Below are 27,599 nucleotides of genomic sequence, written 5' to 3' on the forward strand. Positions count from 1 at the left end.
ATGCCTTAATAGTTTGGAGCAGGGAGGCTCAATAATGCACTTTGCTCAGTCAAAGGTACGAACAAAATCTGGTGATTTACTCTGTCAGAAATAAGCCAAATAACATCCAAAGTGGGCCCAACTAGTCTCCAAGTCAATCTGAATAACAAAGTAATTCATAGGGAAAACCTGATGGTTAAAGAAAATCTAAACAAAATCTCTTGATGCAGGAATTTTGTTTAAAAACAGAAAATACCAGAAATATTCAACAGGTCAAGCCACATCTGTGGGAAGAGAAACAGAGTCAACATTTCAGACTGAAGATCCTGTAACAGAACCGAGGGAGAGGGAGAGAGAGGAAAATAAGTTTGTTAGGCTGCAGGGTGAGTGTGGGATTGGAGAAAGTCTCTGGAGGGGTAAAAACAGGTAAACATGGGAATTAACAAAGTTATCTGGCCAGTGAGTGAATGGGAGCAGTTAGAGAATGAGAACATTATCAAAAGATTGTAGGAGTTACAAAATACAGAGCAAGAAGACCAGTCTCGCCTTACAGTTAAATAAAATCTACACCTTCAGGTAAAAAATGATTTCTCTGTCTGTATAATTTGTCCATCTGCAAAATTGGCTCAGCTCGTTTGTTTCCTACCCCCCCCCCCCCCCCCCCCCCACCTTTTTTTCTATTTGTCCAGGGGAAGCCTGTCCTGCCAGGCCTGAGTCTTTGCTCTGCATTTCATGACTCTTTTGCCAAGGTTCTTTTGTCTGTTCTCACTTTCAAACTGTTCCCTGTTGTTGGTTGACCAGAGCCAATTTTGCAGATGGACAAATTATACAGACTCTCCTTACTAGTTTGAATAAAAGGTCTTTGACCTGAAACGTTGACTTTATTTTTCTTTTCTCAGTTGTCACCAGACCTTTAGTTTAGTTTAGTTTAGTTTAGAGATACATCACAGTAATTGATCCTTCGGTCCACCAAGACCGTGCCTACCAGTGATCCCTTTGCAATAGAACAATTCTACACACTAGGGACAATTTACAATCTTTACCAAAGCCAATTAGCCTACAAACCCGTCCATCTTTGGAGTGTGGGAGGAAAACGGAGCCCACGGGGAAAACCCACAAGGTCACAGGGAAATCATACAAACTCCATACAGACAGCACCCATAGTCAGGATCGAACCCAGGTCTCCAACGTTGTAAGGCAGCAACTCTACCACTGAGCTACTGTGCCGTACACAACACCGCCACCGACCTGCTGAGCATTTCCAGCATTTTCTGTTTTTACTTGAACCTTAGATTAAATTTAATTTGACAGTTTAAGAAGCAGCTAAGTTTATGTAGCTGTTGGTTTGAGTAATCAATTTTTGTTCACGTTTTTGAACTAATGACCATCCCTGAAAAGATTTTATGATACATATGTATACATACATACATACATGCTATGCAGGGAAAATTCAGAAAATCCAGATTGTGGATGATTTATAATGGCCTTTGCTTATGGTGCATAAAAATATTCAATGACTCAGTTTCATCTGGTATCTATTGTTTGTACATTTCAGCAAATAACATAATGACTAATTACCAACATCAATCAGTAACTTGTAAACTAGTTACTGCCATTAAATTATCCATTTTACTGGTTTTTAGCACAAGTAAACCAGTCAATAGCAACTGTCACAACATGGCGAGTTCAGTACCAAGTCAATCCTTAGTGTGCTGTAAAGATTTCAGTTTTGTAATACATTTCAGTTCTCCAGCTTGAGATCCCAGAACATTTGTAGGGTTCTCTTTCCTTTTTGGTCAGAGGCAAGTTCAGTTTGATACCACATGACCACTTCAATCGATGCCTCAGAATGAATTGACGTTCAGTACGACTGATTTAATGAGACTGAATTTACAATATTTACATAATGGAATTCTGTGCTTTTTGGCATCCTCCTTAAAATTGCAGAAGTGGTTGTACTATTTGGCCCATAAAGTATTGGTGTAATTTGTCTACTATTTAACCAAAGCTCTCCATGACCAGATTCAGTCCTGGCTCGAAAGAAGCAGTTTGCTTTTCCTTTTAGCTCCTTTTAAAGTGAATTTTCTTCAGTAATTCCTCTTCAACACTCCTGGCGTGTCGTCACCATAATCCTACCAGGTCATTTACAACTGGTTCAACTGCACCAGTTATCCAAGCTCAGTAAATCCATTGATTTCCTAATGATTGCATGTACAAACAAGTCAGTTCAGGTGTTGGCTCAATCCACTACCCGAGGTACAAAAGTGGATTCCAAGCTCTTAGTTTAGCTTTTCAATGCAGGTCGTAGTCTCACTGGTGATGTTTTCATGAATTTGCACAAACATTTGAAATATTCAAGTCCAGGATCTTACAAAGATCCAAAGTGCATTCTTTACGTGTAGTTACTCCCAAAAATTGTGCTTTGCAAGAAAAAAAGTATTTTTATAATTAGGAAGTAAGCACGGAAAAGAACACACACTAAGTGAAGGTGTGCATTGGTGTCTGAAAACAATGGTAAACCACTTATTGGAATCCACTTGGGGAATGATAGTCAATGTTCATCTTCAGCTGCAGAAAAATATGATACAACAATACGTACAAAGCATACATTCTTAGTAATAGTTATCATTATGTGCATATGAAGCATCTGATAAATGTGATCAAATATCCAGATACAAGAACCATCTAACATGTAGCAAAGAGTCTTTGAAACACACGAGTAACTTTGTATAGCCTTATGTTTAGTCCAGAAGAATGGCAGTGGGTATGCACAGTAAAACAAACACTATAGAGTGTACCATAATACAAACACTATAGAGTGTACCATAATACAAACACTATAGAGTGTACCATAATACAAAAATAATGCATTGAAATAGACATATGATATGTACATTGAAATAGACATATGATATGAACGACTCATATTGTTGTCCCAAGATATCTTTCCAAATTGGTCCCGTTTTGAGATGCACCATAAAGTTCTCTCCTCAAACGTCCCTCTTTGGGCATGCTTCAGTAAGTGGTTATAGAGATGGTCATAGCTGGACAGGATATGTTTATTTTTCCACAATGTAGCAGGTTACAGGAAGCTATCTTCCACCAAGTCTGAGGGATCAATGGCCATGTCATCAATCATTTCCATGTCTTCTATGGTCTCATCCTCACGCTTTATAAAAGTTGAGCTGCTGGAACCGGTCTCTATCGCGCTTTCTTCAGATGTCTGGGAACTGAGAAAGAAAATGGTGTATGTTTTTAAAAAGTAATTTAAAAAATAATATATGGGGCAATAAACAGGTATGACATGAACTAAGCAAGGAGAGTGATATGACATAATTAGTGGGTCATTGGTCATTCCATCGCAACCTCCCAATTCACCAACAAAGAATAAAGTAAGTCTTCCTGAACTGTTTTTACCATCCATCAACATCAGATAAAACAAGGCATTTGAGAAGGACAGGAGACAGATCATTTCTACTTTTTGAAACCTGGGAATGTTGCATGACACGCTAAATGAAGGGGGAAGCAAATATACTGAAAATTGGGTGACTGATCAGGATCAATGTTACTGCTTGATAAAGTGGTCCATTTGACTGACCTTTCATTAATGGGAAGCAAGCATTACAGGCAATGGCAGATTCCCCTCATGGTAGGCTACTTTGTTGAATAGTTACAGTCTATGTAAGAAGAATTTAGCGAACCTCTTCAATTAAGAGTCAACCATGTTGTTGTCAGACAAATCATGCAAGGACATTGGGTTTCTTTCCCTAATGGACACCAGTCTCTTTGGAGATAATTCAGTAGTTACTTCGACAATTTTACACAATCTATTTAATTCCCGATTTATTACGTAAATTGAATTTAATTTCCCTTGTTGTCATACTGGAATTTAGATAAATGCCATCATCATTAGGAATGGGAATACTTTATTGTCACATGTGACTAGGCACAGTGAAAATCTTTGCTTGCATACTCAATAACAGCCACCAACGGTCCTGACAAAGATACAAAGCAAGCTGGCTCCCCCTTTTGTACCCCATCCCCTCCAGCAGTTCCCCCACGCCGGGCCCTCCATTGTTCTTCCCTTCCCCCCCTCATGGCAGTCCCAAACTGGGCCTTCTACACCTATTACACAACCACTGTACAATCACATCCAGTAGATTTAACCATTCAGGGATTTTATTAAACATACTGCATCTGAAGGTAGGTTTACCTGTGGCGGTTTCTTGAAGAAGTAGGATCACTGTCTGCGATTGGGTCAATATCAGGCAGTGGAATAATGTAACCACTGTCTGCACTTAGCCGTTGCTCATCAAAACCACTCTCCCTGTCTTTCTTCTTCTCCTCACTGCTGCTGTTAATTCCAATGTAAGGGTCCACGGATTCTATCCGCATGCGAGCAACAGCCGGATGGTCGCTCTTCAGAAAGTCATCGTTCATCTGTTTGTAGCTCTGTTTGTTAAGAAAGAAAATGTAGTTATAAGGTTTGAAAAGAGAGTTGAGTAGGATCTAGCGGCAGATGTCAATATGGCTCATATGGTTGCACCCTGCCTCATTGTCATAAGGTTCTAGGTAAGATCTAATCCAGAAGGTCCAAACCCCAAAGTTGGGGCTGACAATTAAAATGCCATCTTTCTAATGAGATGTCCTACTTATTCTCTGAGGTAGACACAAATGATCCTACAGAAAGCAAATGACCAGCCTTGCCTATGTTCACTCCCCAATCAATGTCACCAAAATAAATGGAGACACAAGGAACTGCGGATGCTGGAATCTTAGGCAAAACACAAAGTTCTGGAGGAACTCAACAGGTAAGGCAGCGCCTGTGGAAGAAATGGACAGGCAACGTTCGGGGTAAAGATCCTTTATCACACTCAAAATGTGTCCCGACATGCACAAAATATCGTCTGTTCATTCCCTCCATAGATGCTGCCTGACACATTGAATTCCTCCAGCTCTTTGAGATTTGCTCACCAAATTTGCCATTATTGCATTACAGTTTGTGGGACTGCACTCACATTGCCTTTCATGCTTCCCACATTATAAAAGAAGCATTTCAAAAGTAGTGCATTAACGGTAAATCCATGATAGGAAAGGTGACATATACATATCGGTTTCTCTTTTTTCTTACTCCCAGGAGATATTCAAAAATGGTACAGCCAATAACATTGATCAGAGCAATTTGGGCGCATTCCAGTCTGTAGTGTACAGATTAGACATCTGTTTAGGCACGACATTTTTTTAATAGCTTCATTGAAACACGCCAAACCTGAGGATAATTTCAAAGCCAATTCAATCCAAACATGTAGGAAAGAAAACTGCAGACGCTGACTTAAATCGAAGGTAGACACAAAATGCTGGAGTAACTCAGCGGGTCAGGTAGCATCTCTGGAGAGAAGGAAAGGGTGACGTTTTGGGTCGAAGGGTCTCGACCCGAAACGTCATCCATTCCTTCTCTCCAGAGATGCTTTCTGACCCGCTGAGTTACTCCAGCATTTTGCGTCTACCTTCAATGCAAATATGGACACACATGGGCAGCATCTAATAGAGCTACTGTCTCACAGCTCCAGAGACCCAGATATGATCCTAATCTCCAGTGCTATCTATGTGGAGTTTGTATGTTCTTCTCATGACTGTGTAGGTTTTGTCCAGGTGTTCTGGTTTCGTCCTACATTCTAAAGATGCTTGGGTTGGTAACTTGACATTGTATTACCTCCAAGTGTGTAGGTGAGATTTAAATTCTGAGCATAGTGGAGATGTGGGGAGAATATAATGTGATTCATGTAGTGGGCACTTGATTGTCAACACAGACTTGATGGCCTGTGGGGCCTGTGGGGCCTGTTTCCATGCTGCATGATTCTAAATGTTTACATGGATGTTTACATGGATGGGCTCAGGTTTGTTAGCTTAACCAGTCTAAATTTGGCATCATTAATGCCAATCAAATCATTAATGCCAATCAAATCATTAAGGCCAATCAAATCATTAAGGCTGTTATGAGGTATTCTACCTGCTTGGACACACTCACATCAACACACAGGGTTGTTAGGGTCAGCACAGACCTGCGTTCAACCGTGACTACGGATGTTGTCTGTACAGAGTTTGTATGTTCTCCCACATGAGTTTTCTCTGGGCGTTCCAGTTTTCTCCCACACTCCAAAAACATGCAGGTTTGTAGGTTTATTGGCTTCTGTAAAATTGTAAATTGTCTCTAGTGTGTAGGAATAATGCTAGTGTACAGGGTGATGACTAGTAACTGTATCTTCCTTATAATCTGCTGAGGACTATTTATTTTTTATGAATAGAGCAGCCAAAGTTCTTGCTTCACTGATTACTGCACCTACAATGAATTTTGCTGTCCACTGATTGGTTAGCACGCAACAAAAAAGCTTTATAGACAATAAACTAAACAAAACTAAAATTCTGGTATTGTTTAACATGCAAAGGGACATGCGATAGTTCCATGCAAGGGACATACTTTCTTGTAGCCCTCTGGCAACAAACACCCAATAATCTCAGCTAGGCAGCTAAAGGAAGGCCTTTTCTCCGGCTCACTGTTCCAGCATTTCACCATCATGTCATAGCTACATGGAGGAAGGTTGAAACAGAAAATTACTTTAAGAATCAAGAGTTAAGTTATCTATTCATTTTCAATAATTTTTATCGAAGCTGTAATCCACAGCATGTCAGCTGCTAAACGTACACATCTGAAGAAGCATGTTCGGGTTTCGTCATTCTGTAGCCACTCTTTATCTTATTGTAAAAGTTGGAATCTACCATCATTCCTGGATATGGTGTGCCACCTAAAACAGAACATGGAGATGAGCTGAACATGCTTGTACAATTCTCACAGAATAGTTCATATACAACAACAAAAGCACCAATGATACTTTGAACAATACCCATCAGTCCGAAAGAAAATTGGTATCTGCCGATAAAAAGAATTCATCATGTGGCCATTTTGTTATAAACATTACAGGAACAGTTAAGCTGAAAAGAAGTCAAATGTCTAACAAATATAAATTCAAATGATTATGGTGGGCTTTAGCACTCTAGTTACTTAATAACATTGAAATCTGGAACTATTTTAAATTAACGTTTCTTTCACCAGGTGTTCCGAAGTGACTTTATCAAAATGTCAGCATTTCTCTGATAATAATATCATGAGGTAACTATTGCCTCACAGCGAGCTTTCTGCACTAATCAGATTAACTTTTGTTTACACAAAGGGTAATGGGTGTATAGAACGAGCTGCCAGAGAATGTAGTTGAGGCAGGTACTATTGCTATGTTTAAGAAACATTTAGGCGGCTACAGGATAGGTTTAGAGGGATACTAGACTGGCGTGGACCCGCTGGGTCCAAATCTCTCTTGTGGGGGCTCCTGTAGGCGCGCCAACCCCCGTTGGGTGCAAACAAGGTGCGGGATGAACTTATACGTGATGCCGACCTCACACTGGAAAGGGCTGAGAATCGCTGTCGTGTTGCAGAGTTGACAGACTCGCACACTAAGACTCTGGGACCGGATCCCCATTCTGCTTATGATGTAAATGTTGCCGGCACGTTTTACCGGGCTCAGCGCCTGCCTTCAGAAGTGCACGGCAGATCAAATACCAGATTCATCAATAAATGTGGGAAAAGTGGAGGTTCACATGTCACAAGTCGTGAACAATGCCCTGCTTTTGGAAAAGTCTGCAATTACTGTAATCACCTCACTTATTATGCATGCTGCACATTCCACATGCAATCCAATCCAGATCTTTATTCCTACCTAGGCTATGTAAGCTGCCTTACGCAGACTAGATGCTGGCCATGGAGACGATAGCATGTAATGTTTCGTCCGCTTGTGTTACAATAAAACCATGAATTGTTACTCCTGTGTATGGGTTTGATTCCAACAACAGGGGGGAGTGCATTTATTAAGGTTTATTAAGTCAATTGGTTTGAAAAAGTAACAAAACTTGATTTATTTAGACCGCAGAGGAATGGTGAGTAAGGTGGGCCTAAAATTGTCTCGCTTTGTACCATTTTGGCTGTATTTCGAATACAAATATAAGCACAAATATACACTATGAGAGTTTGTAATAAATGTAGATATAGATATAGATAGATGAGCCGAATGCAGGCAGATAGGACTAATGTAGATGGGGCATGTTGGTTGAAGGGCCTGTTTCCACACCGTATGACTCTATGATACAGAGCAATTGTATATACATCTTGAAAATCAAAACATCGGTTCCTGCGTTTGGTTGACAGAGTTGTTTACAGTAACTGATCCACATGGATCTGATTTCTGGGGTTCAACGCATGGCCATTGCCCCCAGTTCTCAGTTAAGCCAGAGGTAGGTGCACTATAGTAGAACTAAACGGTCAGAAATAAGTCTCCATTACAGACATACAGCAACCCACCAAATACATCCCACCCCCCACTGTCTATCCCTAATAACCATTAACTCCGTTATGGACATGTACATAAGTATAATGTGTAGCCCTTCCAAGTACCCTTCCTAAGATGTCATATTTTGGTTACCACACATGATTGCTGACTATTGCTAATGTTAGTGAGCAGCAGCACATAATTACCCACCCAAATTGTTAACTCTTAAAAACATGGCTTATGCAATCCCTCACTCATCTCTCTATGCAAAATAAACTGTTGCTGTTTTATAAGATCTTAAAATATATAAAGTTTCACCAACCCAAGGAGAATATTTCCCACAGAAGAATGCCGTAAGACCAGACATCGCTTAGCGTAGTGTACATGTTATCAAATATGCTCTCAGGAGCCATCCACTTCACTGGTAGGAAAGTCTGAAATAATAAATTGAAAAGATCCAAATTGAGTTATAAATTATTATCATTTGAATGGAATATTATGGAAAGACACCTTACAACATATGCATTGCCAGAAAAAGACATAAAGTGTTGGAGTAATGCAGGGGGTAACTCACTAACTCAGTCAGCATCTCCGGAGAACATCTCTGGAGAACACACTGATAAAGGGTCCAGACCTAAAACGTTACCTATCAAAGTTCACCGGAGGTGCTGCCTGACCCACTGAATTAATCCAGTACTTTGTTTCCTGTTTTGTAAACCAGCATCTGCAATTCCTTGTTTCTATGCATTGCCAGACTCTGGAATTAAAGTGGAAGTGAATTTTTAATTAGTTTTTACACTTCCATTATTGCATCAGAAGGTGGATGGAAATTGGAATGCACTGCCTTTAAGAAATATCTAGACAAGCACTTAAAATGCCAAGGCACAGGAGGCTACAGACTAAGTGCAGGTAAATGGGATTAGTACCGATGGGTATTTAATAATCAGCAGGGACATTGAGTCCAGTGCTTTATGACTCAATGACTGCATAACAGTGCAATGATGGAGCTTTTCCTTCAATGACTGATCTAGCAGCCAAGCATGTCTGAATTTTCCAGAGTTACAATGCTATGCGCTATAATGCTGAGAACTATATTCAGTACTCTGTATCTTTCCTTTTGCTCTACCTATTGTACATGGGTTCGACTTGATTGTATTTATGTAAAGTATTATTTGATCTGATTGAATAGCATGCAAAACATAGCTTTTCACTGTACATCGATACATATGACAATAATAAACCTAAACCCAAAGACATTTTCTACAGTCCGAGAATTCTTCATAGAGTTATTTATCGACCTAGAAACTAGGAACTGCAGCTGCTGGTTTACAACAAAAAAAAGACACAAAGTGCTCAAGTAACTCAGCGGGTCAGGCAGTGGTTCAGACTGAGTCTGAAGAAGGGTTCCGACCCAAAACATCACCTATCCATGTTCTCCAGAGATGCTGCCTGACCCACTGGGATACTCCAGCACTTTGTGTCTTTCTTAAAAACATCTATGGATCTAATATGATTTGTCTGATACTCACATTGCCTTTAGAAACATAGTTGGAGTCATGCAAGATATCTCGTGCCAGACCAAAGTCACAGATCTTGACAATTTTTCCTTGCGCTAGGAGCACATTACGTGCTGCCAGGTCACGATGTACACACTGTGTGAAAAGAAAAAGAACAAAGAAAGACTGAATCTTTATCACAATGTAACACCACATTGTGTCAGAGACTGTGCCGAGGGTAGATGGGAACACTGGCAATGAAACACACACTTACATTTTTAGAAGCGAGAAACTCCATTCCTTGTGCAACTTGAAAGGTGAAGCTGATTAGATCCATGAAAGAAAGCCCCTCCGAGCTGTCATCTGAAAGAGGATTCCATGTTTCATCTGTTTCTGTTGGGTGAATGGTAAATGTTAATTGTGACTTGCTGCCATCATTGTAAGTAACCAGGAGCTAGAACTGTGACTGACTAGTTGGGAAACGTGTTGGTGGAGTGATTTTGTTGCAGAGATTTTTTAATTTTTGGAGCTGAATTCACATTTAGCACAAATTCCTTTGTGTGGGTTCAATATGTGTCCTCAATGAAATTAACTTGGGCACTCTCTATCCATTTATCGCAGACGATGAATATGAATTCACAACATAGAGTCCACCCAATTCAGCAGTTATTGGCAATCTCTTTTAAAATGCCACATTTGTGCAAAAGGAGTCTCTCCAACTTGTACTTGAAGTCGACACATGAAAAGTTTAGTTTAGTTTAGAGATACAGCGTGGAAACAGCCCCTTTGGCCCATCAGGTCCGCACCAACGAGCGATCCCCACATATTAACACGATCCTACACAGACTAGGGACAATTTACATTTATACCAAACCTATTAACCTCCAAACCTGTACGTCTTTGGAGTGTGAGAGGAAACCCATGCAGTTCTCTGCCTCAAGAAGTTAGTGGAGACCGATTCACTGGATGCATTCAAAAGAGAGTTAGATAGAGCTCTCAGGGCTAGCGGATTCAAGGGCTATTGGGAGAAGGCAGGCACGGGCTACTGATTGTGGATGATCAGCCATGATTACATTGAATGGTGGTGCTGGCTCAAAGGACCGAATGGCCAACTCCTATTGTCTATGTATCTATGTATCTATGTAAAACAAAAAAATGAGTCTGTGCAACCTCTCCCTGTAGCCAACAGCCCCTAATCCATGCATCACCTGGCAAAGATGCCATGTAAATCCAATTTCCCGTTCTAATAACTTTAAGACAAATAGTTCAGTTAAGAATGGAGGCTTCGCCAGCATTACAACACCAAAATGTCACTTCTTAAATTTTCAGGGACGGTTCAATGATTAACATTAATTATGAAGACATAATCAATTCAGTCAATAAATTGATTTTGTTCCTCTCCTCTGCTCTAATACATGTCTGTAATTTGTTTCGAATATCATAGAATTAATAGAACAAAAACTGTCTCTTACCTATCAAGGACTTCTTTTTCTGTGAAGGTGGATGATCGTACACATGCTGCTGGATGTCAGTATATTTGAAGCTGGCTTTCCTTTCCAACATTGGCACATACTGGGTGCTTTCTGCTTGTTTCATGTCCATGTAGTCCCCATTGCTCTCAAAAGACAAGATCACGTAACTGTAGAAATAATGACATGGTTTTCATGTTGTTCAATGTAAAACCAACAGTCCTATTCCTGGTATGAAAACTTGTATCAAAATTGAACAAGACTCTCTGCTTAGGTTGGATAATGAGCTCCTAAAATGGTGCCTATGCCAGCAGCTTCCTCATTTCGAAGCAGGTGCATAATTAACTAAGCCAGGCTGCTATTTAAATTATATTTTGCCATTGGGTTTTAAGTGAACAATTAGACTAATTTCTAATTGTTTTGAATTCAGTAATATTTACGTCGAGATGTTAAATACAACTGTTTTTTTTGGATACATTTTATTTAATATTTTCAAAAAACCTACAGAATACAATAAAATTGATTCTCCTATGAAGAAATTCCATTGTCCACACGACTCGTTATTGCACGCAAAGGAATCAAGCACGGCCTTGGATTTTTTCAAGATTGTATTTTGTTAAGATGATAAATTCATTTGATTGACATCATAATCAGTGGCAAAATAAATTATAAAAGGCTGTCGACAATGAATTCACCTTCGTGTACTTTCATCAGCAGGGTTTATACCAAAAATATCCACTTCTTTCTTTCCTTTTTCAGAATATCGATTTATAAAACTTTCCCTATTTTTATGCAGGTAGTTGACCAGGTCCCCATAGAAACAGTATTCAGTAATGATGTAAATGGGACCTAATGGTAAAAAAAAAGTAAAATTAACATGCTGCAGACCAGAACTAAAAAAACTTTCCTTAATGCTGTGCTAAAAACCTAAAGTATGGATTGCTTGGGAGGTAATATTTGAATCTGAAGAAGGGTTTCAGCCAGAAATGTCACCCATTCCTTCTCTGCAGAGATGCTGCCTGTCCTGCTGAGTCACTCCAGCTTTTCGTGTCTATCTTCATTTCTTTGCGATGTTTAACATCCCCATTCTGCAGTAGTTTACTAGATTTAAACTACAATGGATTAGAAAAGCAGGGCAAGTAAAATCAAACACCTCACCTGCTTTTGTGCAAGCCCCAAGCAGATTAACAATGTTTAAATGTGGACCGAGATGGGTCATTATCTTCAGCTCTGACATCAAGGCCTGCTTCTCACTGGAACGAGCTGTAGCTGTGAGAAAATATTAGAATAAGCAATCAATTCGAAATTGACAATTGAAAAAAGTTCATAGTTTATAATGAAATTCATAAATCTGTTGTGTACATTTTTATTTAAACAAAATCAAACAGTTTTCAAACTATTTCACAATTTTTTAAAGAACAAATTGTGGCTTTTTTATATTTTGTGAAAACACACTTAATATTATTTTCTCCCTTTCTCCTCCACCTTTACTGTTACTAGGCTGTTCCTGAGTCTCAAAAAATTCCATGGAGATGATCAGGTAGTATGGCCTCTAGTCTTACCACACAATGCATGTGGGACTTTATGTATCCCACTTACCTTCCTAACCCTTCCTAGTTCAATGATCCAGCATGTTACAGTTTTAAGGGTCCTAGATGGGGGCTGATTAGGTAATCCTGAATCATTTTAACTATACATTAATGACTTGGATGAAGGGATTAAAAGTAACATTAGCAAATTTGCAGATGACACAAAGCTGGGTGGCAGTGTGAACTGTGAGGAAGATGCTATGAGGTTGCAGGGTGACTTGGACAGGTTGTGTGAGTGGGCGGATGCATGGCAGATGCAGTTTAATGTGGATAAGTGTGAGGCTATCCACTTTGGTGGAAAGAATAGGAAGGCAGAGTATTATCTGAATGGTGTCAAGTTAGGAAAAGGGGACGTACAATGAGATCTGGGTGTCCCAGTGCATCAGTCACTGTAAGGAAGCATGCAGGTACAGCAGGCAGTGAAGAAAGCCAATGGAATGTTGGCCTTCATAACAATAGGAATTGAGTATAGGAGCAAAGAGGTCCTTCTGCAGTTGTACAGGGCCCTAGTGAGAACGCACCTGGAGTACTGTGTGCAGTTTTGGTCTCCAAATTTGAGGAAGGATATTCTTGCTATTGAGGGCGTGCAGCGTAGGTTCACTAGGAATCTAATTCCCGGAATGGCGGAACTGTCGTATGTTGAAACACTGGAGTGACTAGGCTTGTATACACTGGAATTTACAAGGATGAGAGGGGATCTTATTGAAACATATAACATTATTAAGGGGCTGGACGCGTTAGAGGCAGGAAACATGTTCCCAAAGAAATAAACTGAGAATAAGAAATGATGGGTCCCTTAAATGTGTATATTTTAATGCTAGGAGCATTGTAAGAAAGGTGGATGAGCTTAGAGCCTGGATTGACATCTGGAAGTATGATGTTGTGGCGATCAGTGAAACATGGTTGCAGGAGGGTTGCGATTGGCAATTAAATATTCCAGGATTTCATTGTTTCAGATGTGATAGAATCGGAGGGGCAAGAGGTGGGGGTGTTGCATTGCTTGTCAGGGAGGATATCACAGCAGTGCTTTGGCAGGACAGACTAGAAGGCTCGATTAAGGAGGCTGTTTGGGTGGAACTCAGAAATGAGAAAGGTTTAGCAACTCTTATAGGGGTGTATTATAGACCGCCAAATAGGGAACGAGAATTGGAAGAGCAAATATGTAAGGAGATAGCAGATATTAGTAGTAAGCACAGAGTGGTGATTGTGGGTGATTTCAATTTTCCGTATATAGACTGGGAATCACATTCTGTTAAAGGGCTGGATGGTTTGGAGTTTGTAAAATGTGTGCAGGATAGTTTTTTGCAGCAATACGTAGAGGTGCCTACCAGAGAAGGGGCAGTGTTGGACCTCCTGTTAGGAAATGAGATGGGTCAGGTGACGGAGGTATGTGTTGAGGAGCACTTTGGGTCTAGTGATCATAATGCCATTAGTTTCAATATCATTATTGAGAAGGTCAAATCTGGACCAAGGGTTGAGATTTTGGATTGGAGAAAGGCTAATTTTGAGGAGATGAGAAAGGATTTAAAAGGAGTGAAATGGAAATTGTTGTTTTATGAAAAGGATATAATAGAGAAATGGAGGATATTTAAAGGTGAAATTTTGAGAGTACAGAGTCTTTATGTCCCTGTTCGGTGGAAAGGAAAGAATAATAATTTGAAAGAGCCGTGGTTTTCCAGGGAAATTGGACACTTGGTTCGGAAAAAGAGGGAGATATACAATAAATATAAGCGGCAGGGAGTAAATGAGGTTCTTGAGGAATATAAAGAATGTAAAAGGAATCTTAAAAAGGAAATTAGAAAAGCGAAAAAAAGATATGAGGCTGCTTTGGCAAGTAATGTAAAAGTAAACCCCAAGGGGTTCTACAGATATGTCAATAGCAAAAGGATAGTGAGGGATAAAATTGGTCCATTAGAGAGTCAGAGTGGACAGCTATGTGCTGAGCCGGAAGAAATGGGGGAGATATTAAACAATTTCTTTTCTTCGCTATTTACCGAGGAGAAGGATATTGAATTATGTGAGGTAAGCGAAACAAGTAGAGTAGTGATGGAAATTAGGAGGATTAAAGAAGAGGAGGTACGGACACTTTTGAAGAATATAAAAGTGGATAAGTCTCCAGGTCCTGATAGGATATTCCCTAGGACATTGAGGGAAGTTAGTGCAGAAATAGCAGGGGCTATGACGGAAATATTTCAAACGTCATTAGAAACAGGGATGGTGCCGGAAGATTGGCGCATTGCGCATGTTGTGCCTTTGTTTAAAAAAGGTTCTAAAAGTAAACCTAGCAATTATAAACCTATTAGTTTGACGTCTGTGGTGGGAAAATTAATGGAAAAGATACTTAGGGACAATATATATAATTATTTGGATAATCAAGGCCTGATTAGAAACAGTCAACATGGATTTGTGCCTGGAAGGTCATGTTTGACTAATCTTCTTGAATTTTTTGAAGAGGTTACCAGGGAAATTGATAAGGGCAAGGCTGTGGATGTTGTCTATATGGACTTCAGTAAGGCATTTGACAAGGTTCCACATGGAAGGTTGACTAAGAAGGTTAAATCGTTGGGTATTAATAGTGAGGTTGCAAGATGGATTCAACAATGGCTGAATGGGAGATACCAGAGGGTAACGGTTGACAATTGTATGTCAGGTTGGAGGCCAGTGTCTAGTGGAGTGCCCCAAGGATCTGTGTTGGGTCCACTGTTGTTTGTCATTTACATTAATGATCTGGATGATGGTGTGGCAAATTGGATTAGTAAATATGCAGATGATACTAAGATAGGTGGAGTAGTTGATAGTGAGGTAGATTTTCAAAGTCTACAGAGAGACTTGGGCCTTTTGGAAGGGTGGGCTGAAAGATGGCAGATGGAGTTTAATGCTGATAAGTGTGAGGTGCTGCATTTTGGTAGGACAAATCAAAATAGGACGTACAGGGTAAATGGTAGGGAATTGAGGAATGCAGTGGAACAGAGGGATCTGGGAATAACTGTGCATTGTTCCCTGAAGGTGGAATCTCATGTGGATAGGGTGGTGAAGAAGGCGTTTGGAATGCTTGCCTTTATAAATCAGAGCATCGAGTATAGAAGTTGGGATGTAATGTTGAAATTGTACAGGGCATTGGTGAGGCCGAATCTGGAGTATGGTGTGCAGTTCTGGTCGCCAAATTATAGGAAGGATGTCGACAAAATGGAGAGGGTACAGAGGAGATTTACTAGAATGTTGCCTGGGTTTCAGCACTTAGGCTACAGAGAGAGGTTGAACAGGTTGGGTCTTTATTCTTTGGAGCGTAGAAGGTTGAGGGGGGACTTGATAGAGGTTTTTAAAATTTTGAGAGGGACGGACAGAGTTGACGTGGGTAGGCTTTTCCCTTTGAGAGTGGGGAAGATTCCAACAAGGGGACATAGCTTCAGAATTGAGGGACAAAGGTTTAGGGGTAACATGAGGGGGAACTTCTTTACTCAGAGGGTTGTGGCTATATGGAATGGGCTTCCGGTGGAAGTGGTGGAGGCTGGCTCGATTTTATTATTTAAGAGTAAATTGGATAGGTATATGGATAGGAGGGGATTGGAGGGTTATGGTCTGAGTGCAGGTAGATGAGACTAGGTCAGGGAGAATGGTCGGCGTGGACTGGTAGGGCCGGACAGGCCTGTTTCCATGCTGTAGTTGTTATATATGTTAATGTTGGGGGAGTCCACAACCAGGGGCCACAGTTTAAGAATAAGGGGTAGGCCATTTAGAACGGAGATGAGGAAAAACATTTTCAGTCTGAGAGTTGTAAATTAGTGGAATTCTCTGTCACAGAAGGCAGTGTAGGCCAATTCTCTGAATGCTTTCAAGAGAGAGCTAGATAGAGCTCTTAAGGATAGCAGAGTCAGGGGGTATGGGGAGAAGGCAGGAACGGGGTACTGATTGAGAATGATCAGCCATGATCACATTGAATGGTGGTGCTGGCTCAAAGGGCCGAATGGCCTACTCCTGCACCTATTGTCTATTGTCCATAGATTAACCATTTTAGTCATAAGTAGCTATTGGAAACCTACTGAGTAACATGCAACTATCTTTTAATAATTAAAAGTCTAATAAAAACTTTTTTAAAGTCTTGTTTTGCATACATGTACATGGCTACAAAAGGTTTAGAGGGATTTGGGCCAAACGTAGGCAGGTGGACTGGTGTAGATGCAGCATCTTGGTTAGCATGGGCAAGTTGGTCCAACGGGCCTGTTTCCAAGCTGTGTGACTCTATGACTCTAAGACATGAAAGATTCCATGTAAAATCGATTGCGAAAATTTACAGGATTTCTTCAATGTAAATTACATCAAGCCATGCCAGTGCTGAGGTTCACCCAAAACAGGCCAGTTCAACATACTGGTAAGAAAATAGCCACTCAATCAGTACTAATGGATTAAATCAACAATGTTAGTGAAACAACGGTACTGTAAGAAATTTAAAGTCATTCTCACCACTTGGCCAAGTTATGAACAATACGGGTAAACTCACGTTTCAGCATTTTCACTGCAACTTTCATGACAGGCTGTGGGCGACTTAAACCGTATGCAGTTCCTTCAACAACCTTTCCAAACGCTCCAGAACCAAGGATGCGGCCTTTAAAAAACACACAATGCACAATAATCAATGTAACATTACAAATATTATCATTAAAATTGCAGGTTTGGGGTAAATTAGCAGAGCAACAAAAAAGTATGTCAGAAAGAGCAAATTCTATTCCAGATTTCAAAATCCATTTACAATTCACAATTTTCTGTGTGGTCTACTTTATAAATAAATATCTCAAGACCAGAGATTCTGCCTGTCCTGCTGAGTTAGTCCAGCATTTTGTGTCTATCTTCGATTTAAACCAGCATCTGCAGTTCTTTCCTACACAGTAGGCACCATCTCCTTGGGTAAAATAGACTGACTTTGTTTATTACAAAGGGTATCTGAAGACCAAATACATTGGGATACTACCTGCGATTTAATATAATTCCATTTATTACTGACACCTTAAGGTAATTCTAGGAGCACTGTCTAGTATAAAAATTCACATACATTTCAGCATCCCCTGGACATCTGATATTGCTTTATGGCCATGAAAATATGTAAAGTGGGAAAGCAAAGGTGTGCACAACAGGTCCCTCAAAAAACATTATACAGTAGTTTAGTTCAATTATGCTGATTTGAAAGAACTGTGGGGAATATACCATTATTCTTATTCCAATAATAGCATTGAATCTTTTCCATCCACTTAGGAGATCAAGCAGAGCCTTTTTTAAGCATCACATTCCAAAGAAACTACCTTTGACTATGGTAGCTGGACTTTGTGCTTAAATCTCTGCATAGGTTTTGAACTCGCAAGGATGCAACCAGTAAATCAAGACTGGAAGAAGTAAAAAAATGACACTTCTTTCAAAAGGATTTTTGACATTCTGGATATTTGCTTAATGGGTCTCTAAATTTGAGAAGTTATAACTAATGGCTAATGGAATTTATATTTGTTATCTGAATGCCTCTTTGCGCCACAAGACAAGTACTTACCAAGGACAAGTCCTTCCCGAGGAAACTCCCATCTAGTATCATAGGGAAGTTGCATAGGGTCAACATAAATATATTCATGGCCATCCGGACTTATGGATTCAATGACTCTCCATCTTATCTCATATCTTGGTTTCTACACAAAATAATAAATTGTTTTATATTATTAAAGTAAGAACTTTTTTCTGTCTCAGGCAGACAAAGTTAAAATGTTCAAATGTTAAAATGTATCTATGTTGCACGTTTATTTTATTGACGTCATCATGAGTTGTCAATTTGAATAGGATACAAATATTTCTAATATACCTTTGGAGAATGCAACTGTATGGACTACATTAAGCTGTTATAGGAATCATATAACAGACAGAGGCAGGTTAGGGAGCATGGGAGGACTAGCAGGCTCAAATGCTTTTACTTTAATGCGAGTAATTCAGATGACCTTAGAGTATGGATTAGCACTTGGAATTATGATATCATGGCATGTTGTCTAAAACTGCAGCTAGATACAGTTCGGATGGATCATTAGGGCGGAGCATTACAGATGGAACTTAATCGTGACAAGGTGAGGTGATGCATTTTGTCATGTCAAATAGGGATAGGACATATACCGTAAATGCTAAGGCTCTGAGGAATGTTGAAGAACAAATGGGACCTTGAGATTCAAGTCTGTAATTCTCTGAAGTGACAACATAGGCAGATAATGGGTGAAGGTATAAGGTAGAATACAAAGGTCGGGACATTATGTTGCAACTTTACAAAACACTGGTTAGGCGGCACAAGAAACTTGTGTGCAGTTCTGGTCGCCACACTGTAGGAAGGATGTAGTTGCACTGCAGAGAATGCAGAGAAAGCTCACTTGGATGCTGCCTGGATTGAAGGGCTTTAGTTATGAAGAGATAATGGATAGGCTGGGCTTAATTTCCTTGGAGTCAACAAGGCTGAGGGGTGGGCATATGGTATATAAAATTATAACAGGCAAAAATAGGGCAGATAGTCAGAATCTTTTTCCCATGGTAGAGATACAAATTTAAGGTGAGATAAAGGAGTTTTAAAGGAGATTTGAGGAGAACCTTTTTTTTGTGCAGAGAGGTTTATACCTGGAACATGCTCCCAAAGAAGGTGGTGGAGTCAAATACAATCACAAAGTTTAAAATACATTTAGACAGATGCATATATAAGGTATTAGTGTAGATGGAGAAAAGTATTGTCATATATGTGATGGGCCCAAGCAGCTATACCTGTTACTATAAATTATACTTTCAAGCACCAAAGTTAAAGCAAACATTTTTGTGCATAATGGGACTCATAATGGGACTTTTGGATTACTTTTTTTATTTCTGCCAAAGAATACACTTAGGTAAATTTCACTTTCCTACATTTGTGTTTCGGGAATTCTAAGATTTCAAGATTAGAGATTTTAATTGCTTACCTGTTTCCAAACCACAACTAACACTATCAGAGAAATGATCACGATAACCAACAGCACCAATACAGCAGCCGCCACAGTCAATTCGGAGTGTAGATCTGCAAATCAGTGGTAAAAGACAGTTATTCCAAAAATGTAAAAGCAAGGAACTGCGTATACTAATTTACAAAATAAGTGCTGGAGTAACTCAGCAGGTCAAGCGGGATTCCTGGATACCCTTCTTCAGACTGGCGAGTGAGTCTTAAAACGGGTCCCGACCTAAAATGTCACCGATCCGTATTCCCCAGAGGTGTTGCCGAACCATCTGAGTTACTCCAGCACTTTGTGTCATTCCAAAAATATTAATATTTTGCTTTTTAAAACTTTCAACAGTAATTTAAAGCAACAAATCCCTCCGTGGGGCCTCTATTTCAGAGTAAAACCTGGAAGTAATGTCCCACAGATGGCATTGTTGGTTTAAATTGAGATCTTCATGACTCTAATCTTTCACTATTCAGAGCAATTGTCAAATGATGAACTGCTGTGAGCAGGAATCAATGCAACCTAGGATATTTGCAGTAGAGTTCAGATAAACTCAAATCAAAGTAAAACCATTTCCATTGCACCAATTTTATAACAAACATCTCTTAAAGTGGACATCAACTGAACGTCACACATCCTGCTTCACAGCAGACTTTTAAAAATCAAAAGTGGGCACCTATTCCAGATGCAGCCAGAGCAAAGTCTTGCACAAAGTGTACTTTGGCATTCTTAATCAATTGGCCCAGCAATTCAATGCAAAACTTTGTGACAGGGACCTGGACCTTCAATGTTTAATGAATCATAGACCCAAGTTAAGCACCCACAAAGTAGTTTGTAAAGCATTACCTTTACATGCCTTCCTTTTAACAATTGGAATTATTCCAGCTTAAATGAATCGCACTACAATGGCGGGTTTTGAAAGACACCTTGCTACATGTCAGTTTATCCTGGTTGAAAACGAACCAATACCTTACATGGACAGGGAAGGTTTAGAGGGATATATGCCAGGCCATATGCGGGCAGGTGGAACTAGTGTAGATGGGATACCTGGGTCAGCGTGGGCAAGTTGGGCAGAAGGGCCTGCATCCATGCTGTATGACTGACTCTATGATCTTATGACTTGATCTAGGGGATGGAATAAAAGCATTACTCACTGTGAGCCACCACTTTGACTTCACGTGCAACAGCCGCAAGCTCATTCTTTGCAATGCATTTCACAACCACTGTGTTATCCACTTTCCGAAAGGTCAGTTTGCTCTCTACAATGTTTTTCTTTGTCTGATGGGTCTCGATACTTATATCATTCGAATTACTGTGGAGAACATTCCACAGCAAGGAGTCATTTGCACACCTGAAAGAAATACAGAGATTATTTAGGCTTATTTTCATTATCCACCAGTAATGTATTGGATATGTATTTTCAACTAAAGATTGCCTTTTTGGAGAAATAAATTAAATCTATTAATGGTAAATCTTTAAACTAACAGAATAGAAATTATTATTCAAAGTAAGTAGTTTCCTCACTGAAAAATGCTGCATTATTGCCGTACGGTGCTGGCTCGAAGGGCCAAATAGCCTCCTCCAGCACCTATTTTCTATGTTTCTATGATTGAATGATTAAGGCCTCACTTTTTTAGGTCCGTACAGATTAGCCATTCGATTTCTGGGCTGGGTGTCCCATCTGCAGAACATGAAACAATCTGGCCATTGGCAGAGCCATGGTGCACGTCAACAAGATTGATGATCTTTGCTGGCACTGGAACAGGAAGAGGAAACATAACATTAAAATTAAAATTAACCATTTTTATCAACCAAAACAGTACATCAATGTTTAAAATATTTTGTACAAGCATCGATAATTAAAACATAAGATGGTGCCCAGTTTTATTCTCATTTAAATGACATTGTTCTTTTTTTTAAAGTTGGAATATTAAATTTCATGCACAAGTATCAATGCAGAATGTCTTTTGTTAATGAACTTCCACCTTTGTTCTTTAGTTTGAGAGGCCTTACTTCAGCAATATTTAGCCAAAGGGAGTGAAAATGCAAACTGACATGCAATCAAATCTCAAAACGAATCAGAGGGCTCACCAAGGGCAATGCTAACTTGACCTTCCCAGTGGAAACCAAGTACATGGGCAAATAAAACTGAACAGGTCAATTATTCGCTTGGCCCAAACTTTTTCACTGACGCCTTTTACCTTAATACATAGTATAAAACAGACAGAGACCTCATGAACTTATTTGCAGAATAGACCCTGATTGTACCTTAGATCAGATCAAACCGGAGTATTTGCTGTGCTGAACATTTCTGAAACAATACCTACTTCTTCTCTTTGGAATGCTGGCAGACCTCTTATACGAACATGGAACATAGAACAGTACAGCACAGGAACAGGCCCTTCCACCCACAATGTTTATGCCGAACATGACACCAGGTTAAACTGACCTCATCTGCCTGTACATGATCCATATCCCTCTTATTCCCTGCACTTCCATTGCCTATCTAAAAGCTTCTTAAACGGCACTGTCGTATTTGCCTCCACCACCACCCCTGACAACGTGCTCCAGGCCCCCACCACTCTCTCCGTAAAAAACTTGCCCTGCACATCTCCATTAAACTTGCTCCTCTCACATAATAGCTATGCCTTCTAGTTGGACATTTGTAACACTGAAAACAATGTTCTGACCGTCTAACCTGCCTCTCATAAGTGTATATACTACTTACTTACACTATATGCTTCAAGTATCAAACATTTATTTACGATTTTCACCATTCTAAATTTGCTTTTAGTCTTTTAAACTTTCTAAGTACCACTGGCCCAAAAAATCACTATACTGAATCATTGCAAGGAAGTATGACATTCCATAGAGAAGCAGTAGGTATCGTTTAAGAAATGTTCAGTCACAGCAAATACTCCGGTTTGATCTGACCTTGGCACCACAAAAATCATTTAGTTAAAGAACAGAGTAGAGCTTATGGATTCACCTTTCACCTGCAAGAAGAATGTAAAGATAGTACTATTATCTTCATGTTCAACAATGATGCTGTAGGCCCCACTGTCTTGTTTTGTTGCACGAATCAGAGTTAAATTACTTTGATACCTGGAAAAAGTCAAGTAACAAAGAGCAAACAGGGAATTAATAAATGGAATATAAGAAAATAACTGCAGATGCTGGTACAAATCGATTTATTCTTCAGACTGAAGAAGGGTCTCGACCCGAAACGTCACCCATTCCTTCTCTCCCGAGATGCTGCCTGACCTACTGAGTTACTCCAGCATTTTGTGAATTAATAAATGGAGATTGAAAGAGCATGCACATAGTAAAACACAATATTAAGTGTGGACCTCAGGATTCAATGAGAACACCACAATAAACATTAAACATCTTGACGACATCTGACATGACCCCAAATTTGATAATGACTCCACAATTCCTGGTTCATTCTTCCATCTCCACCAATGCTCACTCCCCTTCTCACTGCACCCTCCAATACAAGGGTAAGATACAAAACATCTGTCCTTCATCCTGTTCCTTTCCCAGCACTAAGGGGCCCAAACATTTCTTCAAGATGAGCGAGCAACTTATGTGGCATTACTTCCAATCTCAGTTGGCACCACCATTTCTTGTGCCATTCAATCCCTCCAAGTTTCCATTCTATGAAGATATTCCCTCCTCTCAGCTTAAAAGTCGCTTCATTTTTATGGATCTGATAAAAGATCATCAACCCCAAATGATGAATGAAGTGAGGGTGCCTCATATTGCCAGACACCCATGTTTCACTCCAACATCAGGTGCTGTCTGTGTGGAGTGTGCATGTTCTTCCTGTGGATATGAGTTTCCTTCAGGTGCTCCGGTTTTCTCCCACATCCCAAAGACATGGGTCTTTGTAAATCAAGGACAATTTGTGTGTAGGGAGTGGATGCAAAAGCAGGATAGAGGTCATGGGGTCATAGATCGTGGGCACAATGGGCAGAAGAGAGTGCATCTTTGGAATTTGCTACACCTGAGCCCTACTGGGGCTCTAGGACTGAGTTCATTTGAGATCAATAGATGTCGGGATATTGAAAGAATCATGGGACAAGGGAGTAGGATTTTGTGTCCATATTCAGTATTTCTTTTCTTCCCTCTCCTCCCTTCTTTCCCCCACGCTTGAAGCTCAACCATGATCTTGTTGAATGGCAGGGTAGGCTCAGAGGAAATGGCCTACACCTAATTTTTCATGTTCTGAGTGGCCGAAGTTCCAGGTTGTGTTTTGCTTTTCTTACATGCTAATACAGAAGAAAACATGACACAGCAACAAATGAATAGATATAGCAGATTATTGGGAATTAATTGCACAGTTGAACAATCTTATCAGTATACTGGCGTCCGGATTACTTCCAGCAAGTGTGTCACATTCCACTGATCATGTGTTGAACTGGTGTTGTGGAGTCCATCTTTACCTGTTTTCCTGGGCTTTAATGGTGTTGATCATCACTTCATTGTTATCCTCGTGCAAAGTAATGTTGTTTTTTAGCCACCGAACAGTGGGCTCTGGGTAGGCCTCAATGTTGACCACAAATTGCTTGACTTCATGCAGGTCTGCAAACTCTTCTGCCCCAAAACTGGGATCCACATGTATAAAGCCCTTCTCTAAGGAGCAGAAGAAAAAGAAAAGTAGATTATATCAGCCCTTAATTGTAATTCTTGGTGCAATTGACCCAATTTTGGACAGAGAATTTTGCCTGCTAACTAAGTACATATGCTACCTCAGCACCAGAGACCTGGGTTCGATCCTGACCCCGTTACCTGTCTGTGTGGAATTTTCACATTCACCCTCTAACTGCGTAGATTTCCTCCGGGTGCTCTGGTTTCCTCCCGCATCCCAAAGACATGCGGCTTTTTAGGTTAATTCATCTCTGTAAATTGCCTCAAGTGTATAGGGAGCAGATGAGAACGTGGAATAACATGGAACAACTGTAAATGGGTGATCGATGGTCAGCGTGAACTTGGTGGATCAAAGGGCGTTTTTCCATAATGTATCTCTAAACCAAAACGAAACTAGTACTTTCAACAGTAAAATCAGAATTATTGTCAGATATTCCTTTGAGAAATAAATGTACTTTTGCCCTCTTCAGAAATTTCTAAATCACTGAAAAATAAAACTTTTGCACAGTTTTGATTCTTCCATCTAACACAATTAATACAACTTGGGTAATGATTGCACCAAAACACACAAAGAACCAACTTGCCATTCAAACAAACGATTCTCCAAAGCACTTTATAGTCAATTATATACGCCTAAGAGTGATCATTCTTTTAATGCAGGAGAAAAACAGCAGACATTCAAGGTCCCAAAGGAGATTGTGATAGAATAATCTGCTTTGTGATATTGGTTGAGGAATCAAAATTGGCCATAGCACTGCAGAAATTACAGAATAAAACAGAATCATGGGAAACTCATCTAAAAGAGCAAATTATGTCTCCGTTGAACAACCCATCCAAAAAGAAAGACAGAACACCACATTTTGTATTGATCTAGATTTAGTTCTCAGGCCAAGTCTCCACCCCATTGTATGTCTTCCCGTGTGATAAGAAAGTGGCCTGTCTTTCTTGTACAGGAACATCTTCAAAAACAAGGATAAAAATCCCAAAGCTTCATGAGCCAAAATATGTAACCTTCCCCAGCAAACTGTGTGGTTATTGAATGTATCAGTGGAGTTGCCACTTTCACCATCTTTGATTGGAGTAGACTCCTGTCACCTGATCTTTTCCTGTTTCTCATTTTCACATTTCATTGCACTAATTTTAACCCAATTTAATGGTGCATCGACATGAACATTTTTGGGGCACACTTGTCTTTTCTGCTTATGCTTTATGTATAACACAAACCTTTCAAGCAATCTAACAATAATGGAATGTAATATTAGTTGATTTTAATTTTGATTCTTCTAAACTTCCCAAATCAGTCCTTTCTCTCTTCCTGCAATAGCCGTTACATGAAGTCTTAAAATTAAATGTAATAAAATAATAAAATACTACATGCTTGCATTATTTTTATTCACTATTTGGTTGTTAAATCTTTTCCCCTTCACCTTGAACCTATGTCCTCTGGTCCTCGATTCCCCTACTCTGGGCAAGAGATTCTGTGCATCTACCCGATCTATTCCTCTCATGATTTTATACACTATAAGATCACCCCTCATCCTCCTGCGCTCCAAGGAATCGAGACCCAGCCTACTCAACCTCTCCCTTTAGCTCACACCCTCTAGTCCTGGCAACACCCTCGTAAACCTTCTCTGAACCTTTTCAAGCTTGACCATATCTTTCCTATAACATGGTGCCCAGAACTGAACTCTAGATTCTAAATGTGGTCTCACCAATGTCTTAAACAACTGCAACATGACATCCCAACTTCTATACTCAATACTCTGACTGATGAAGGCCAATGTGCCAAAACCTTTTTTGACCACCTTATCTACCTGCGACTCGACCTTCAAGGAACCATGTATCTGCACTCCTAGATCCCTCTGCTCTACAACACTCCCCAGAGGACTACCATTCAATATGTAGGTCCTGCCCTTGTTAGACGTCCCAAAATTACAACACCTCACACTTCTCTGTATTAAATTCCATCAACCATTCCTCAGCCTACCTGGCCAATCGATCCAGATCCTGCTGCAATCTTTCACAACAATCTTCCCTATCTGCTGTCAATTAACAGAAATAACTGGGATGCAGTGGTAACACTAACATAACTGCAGTGAGCACTTGCCCAAATGAGCACAGGTCTCAATTCCAAGTCTAAAAGGAGAATAGATGATTTGAACTCAGGAGTTTGATTTGAATTCAGCACATCTGAAACCTGAAACCAATTTATTTTGGAATACCGAGTGAAAGATATTGTGATCGTACATTAAAGCTTCCTCTTTAGCAAGTGGCAATGTTGATGTAAGCTATGCTATGTGTCTGTAAGTCTGTACTTCTGAACCAATATAAACTTTGAAAGTAAAATAGACAAATACTTTAATTCATACATACCATTAACTTGGATGTGAACCTGCTTTTTACTGTAGGTGGCTTGAGTTGCATGTGACACAGAACATTCATAGATTCCAGTATCTTCCAGCGTGGCATTCTCAATTTCCAGAGTCTTCGTTATTTTTATGTTTGGGTGTTTCACTTCCTTGAGATCTTCCTTCCCCTTCAGAAATGAAGCAAGTAATCTACATGAATATTCACGGTCTCTGATAGTTTACCCTTGAGATTTAAGAAGTAGCATTGCAACAGTACTGACATTTTCAACGAACAACAGGACAAATTTAAAAATTCTTAGGATGCGCTTATGCAGTAACATTAATTTCACTATGAAAAGGTTCACAGTTTGGAGTTGTAAGAAAATAACTGCAGATGCTGGTACAAATCGAAGATATTTATTCACAAAATGCTGGAGTAACTCAGCAGGTCAGGCAGCATCTCAGGAGAGAAGGAATGGGTGACGTTTCGGGTTGAGACCCTTCTTCAGACTGATGTTGAAGGGTCTTGACCCGAAACGTCACCCATTCCTTCTTTCCTGAGATGCTGCCTGTCCTGCTGAGTTACTCCAGCATTTTGTGAATAAATACCCACAGTTTGGAGTTGATGTTCAAGCAGAGATTTTCCAAGTGATCTCTTAATGGATTATGTGGCCACTAGTCTTCGGGTTAATTTCCAGACTAAAGGCCCAAAA

The 27,599-nt window shown here is 39.9% G+C and overlaps 1 protein-coding gene across 2 annotated transcripts in view; it reads right to left on the reverse strand.

The window, feature by feature from the left end:
* Nucleotides 1-625: 625 nt before the first annotated feature.
* pdgfra (platelet-derived growth factor receptor, alpha polypeptide) overlaps nt 626-27,599 on the reverse strand; it is a 49,084-nt gene continuing 22,110 nt past the window's right edge. The window contains exons 6-23 of one of the 2 annotated variants that reach the window (XM_078398573.1): nt 26,912-27,074; nt 24,334-24,523; nt 22,875-22,990; nt 21,515-21,641; nt 21,040-21,236; nt 19,868-19,962; nt 18,442-18,574; nt 17,407-17,511; nt 12,478-12,588; nt 12,015-12,168; nt 11,323-11,489; nt 10,125-10,243; nt 9,884-10,006; nt 8,677-8,788; nt 6,683-6,782; nt 6,458-6,563; nt 4,193-4,431; nt 626-3,209 (exon numbers count right to left, since the gene is read on the reverse strand). In XM_078398573.1, coding sequence (XP_078254699.1) covers nt 3,062-3,209; nt 4,193-4,431; nt 6,458-6,563; nt 6,683-6,782; nt 8,677-8,788; nt 9,884-10,006; nt 10,125-10,243; nt 11,323-11,489; nt 12,015-12,168; nt 12,478-12,588; nt 17,407-17,511; nt 18,442-18,574; nt 19,868-19,962; nt 21,040-21,236; nt 21,515-21,641; nt 22,875-22,990; nt 24,334-24,523; nt 26,912-27,074 — 2,505 coding nt within the window. In that variant the 3' untranslated portion in view covers nt 626-3,061. The remainder of the gene's footprint in view (nt 3,210-4,192; nt 4,432-6,457; nt 6,564-6,682; nt 6,783-8,676; nt 8,789-9,883; nt 10,007-10,124; nt 10,244-11,322; nt 11,490-12,014; nt 12,169-12,477; nt 12,589-17,406; nt 17,512-18,441; nt 18,575-19,867; nt 19,963-21,039; nt 21,237-21,514; nt 21,642-22,874; nt 22,991-24,333; nt 24,524-26,911; nt 27,075-27,599) is intronic. The other variant, XM_078398566.1, reaches the window with a different exon arrangement.

Source organism: Rhinoraja longicauda, chromosome 1, assembly GCF_053455715.1.
Source record: "Rhinoraja longicauda isolate Sanriku21f chromosome 1, sRhiLon1.1, whole genome shotgun sequence".
Taxonomy (NCBI): Eukaryota; Metazoa; Chordata; class Chondrichthyes; order Rajiformes; family Arhynchobatidae; genus Rhinoraja; species Rhinoraja longicauda.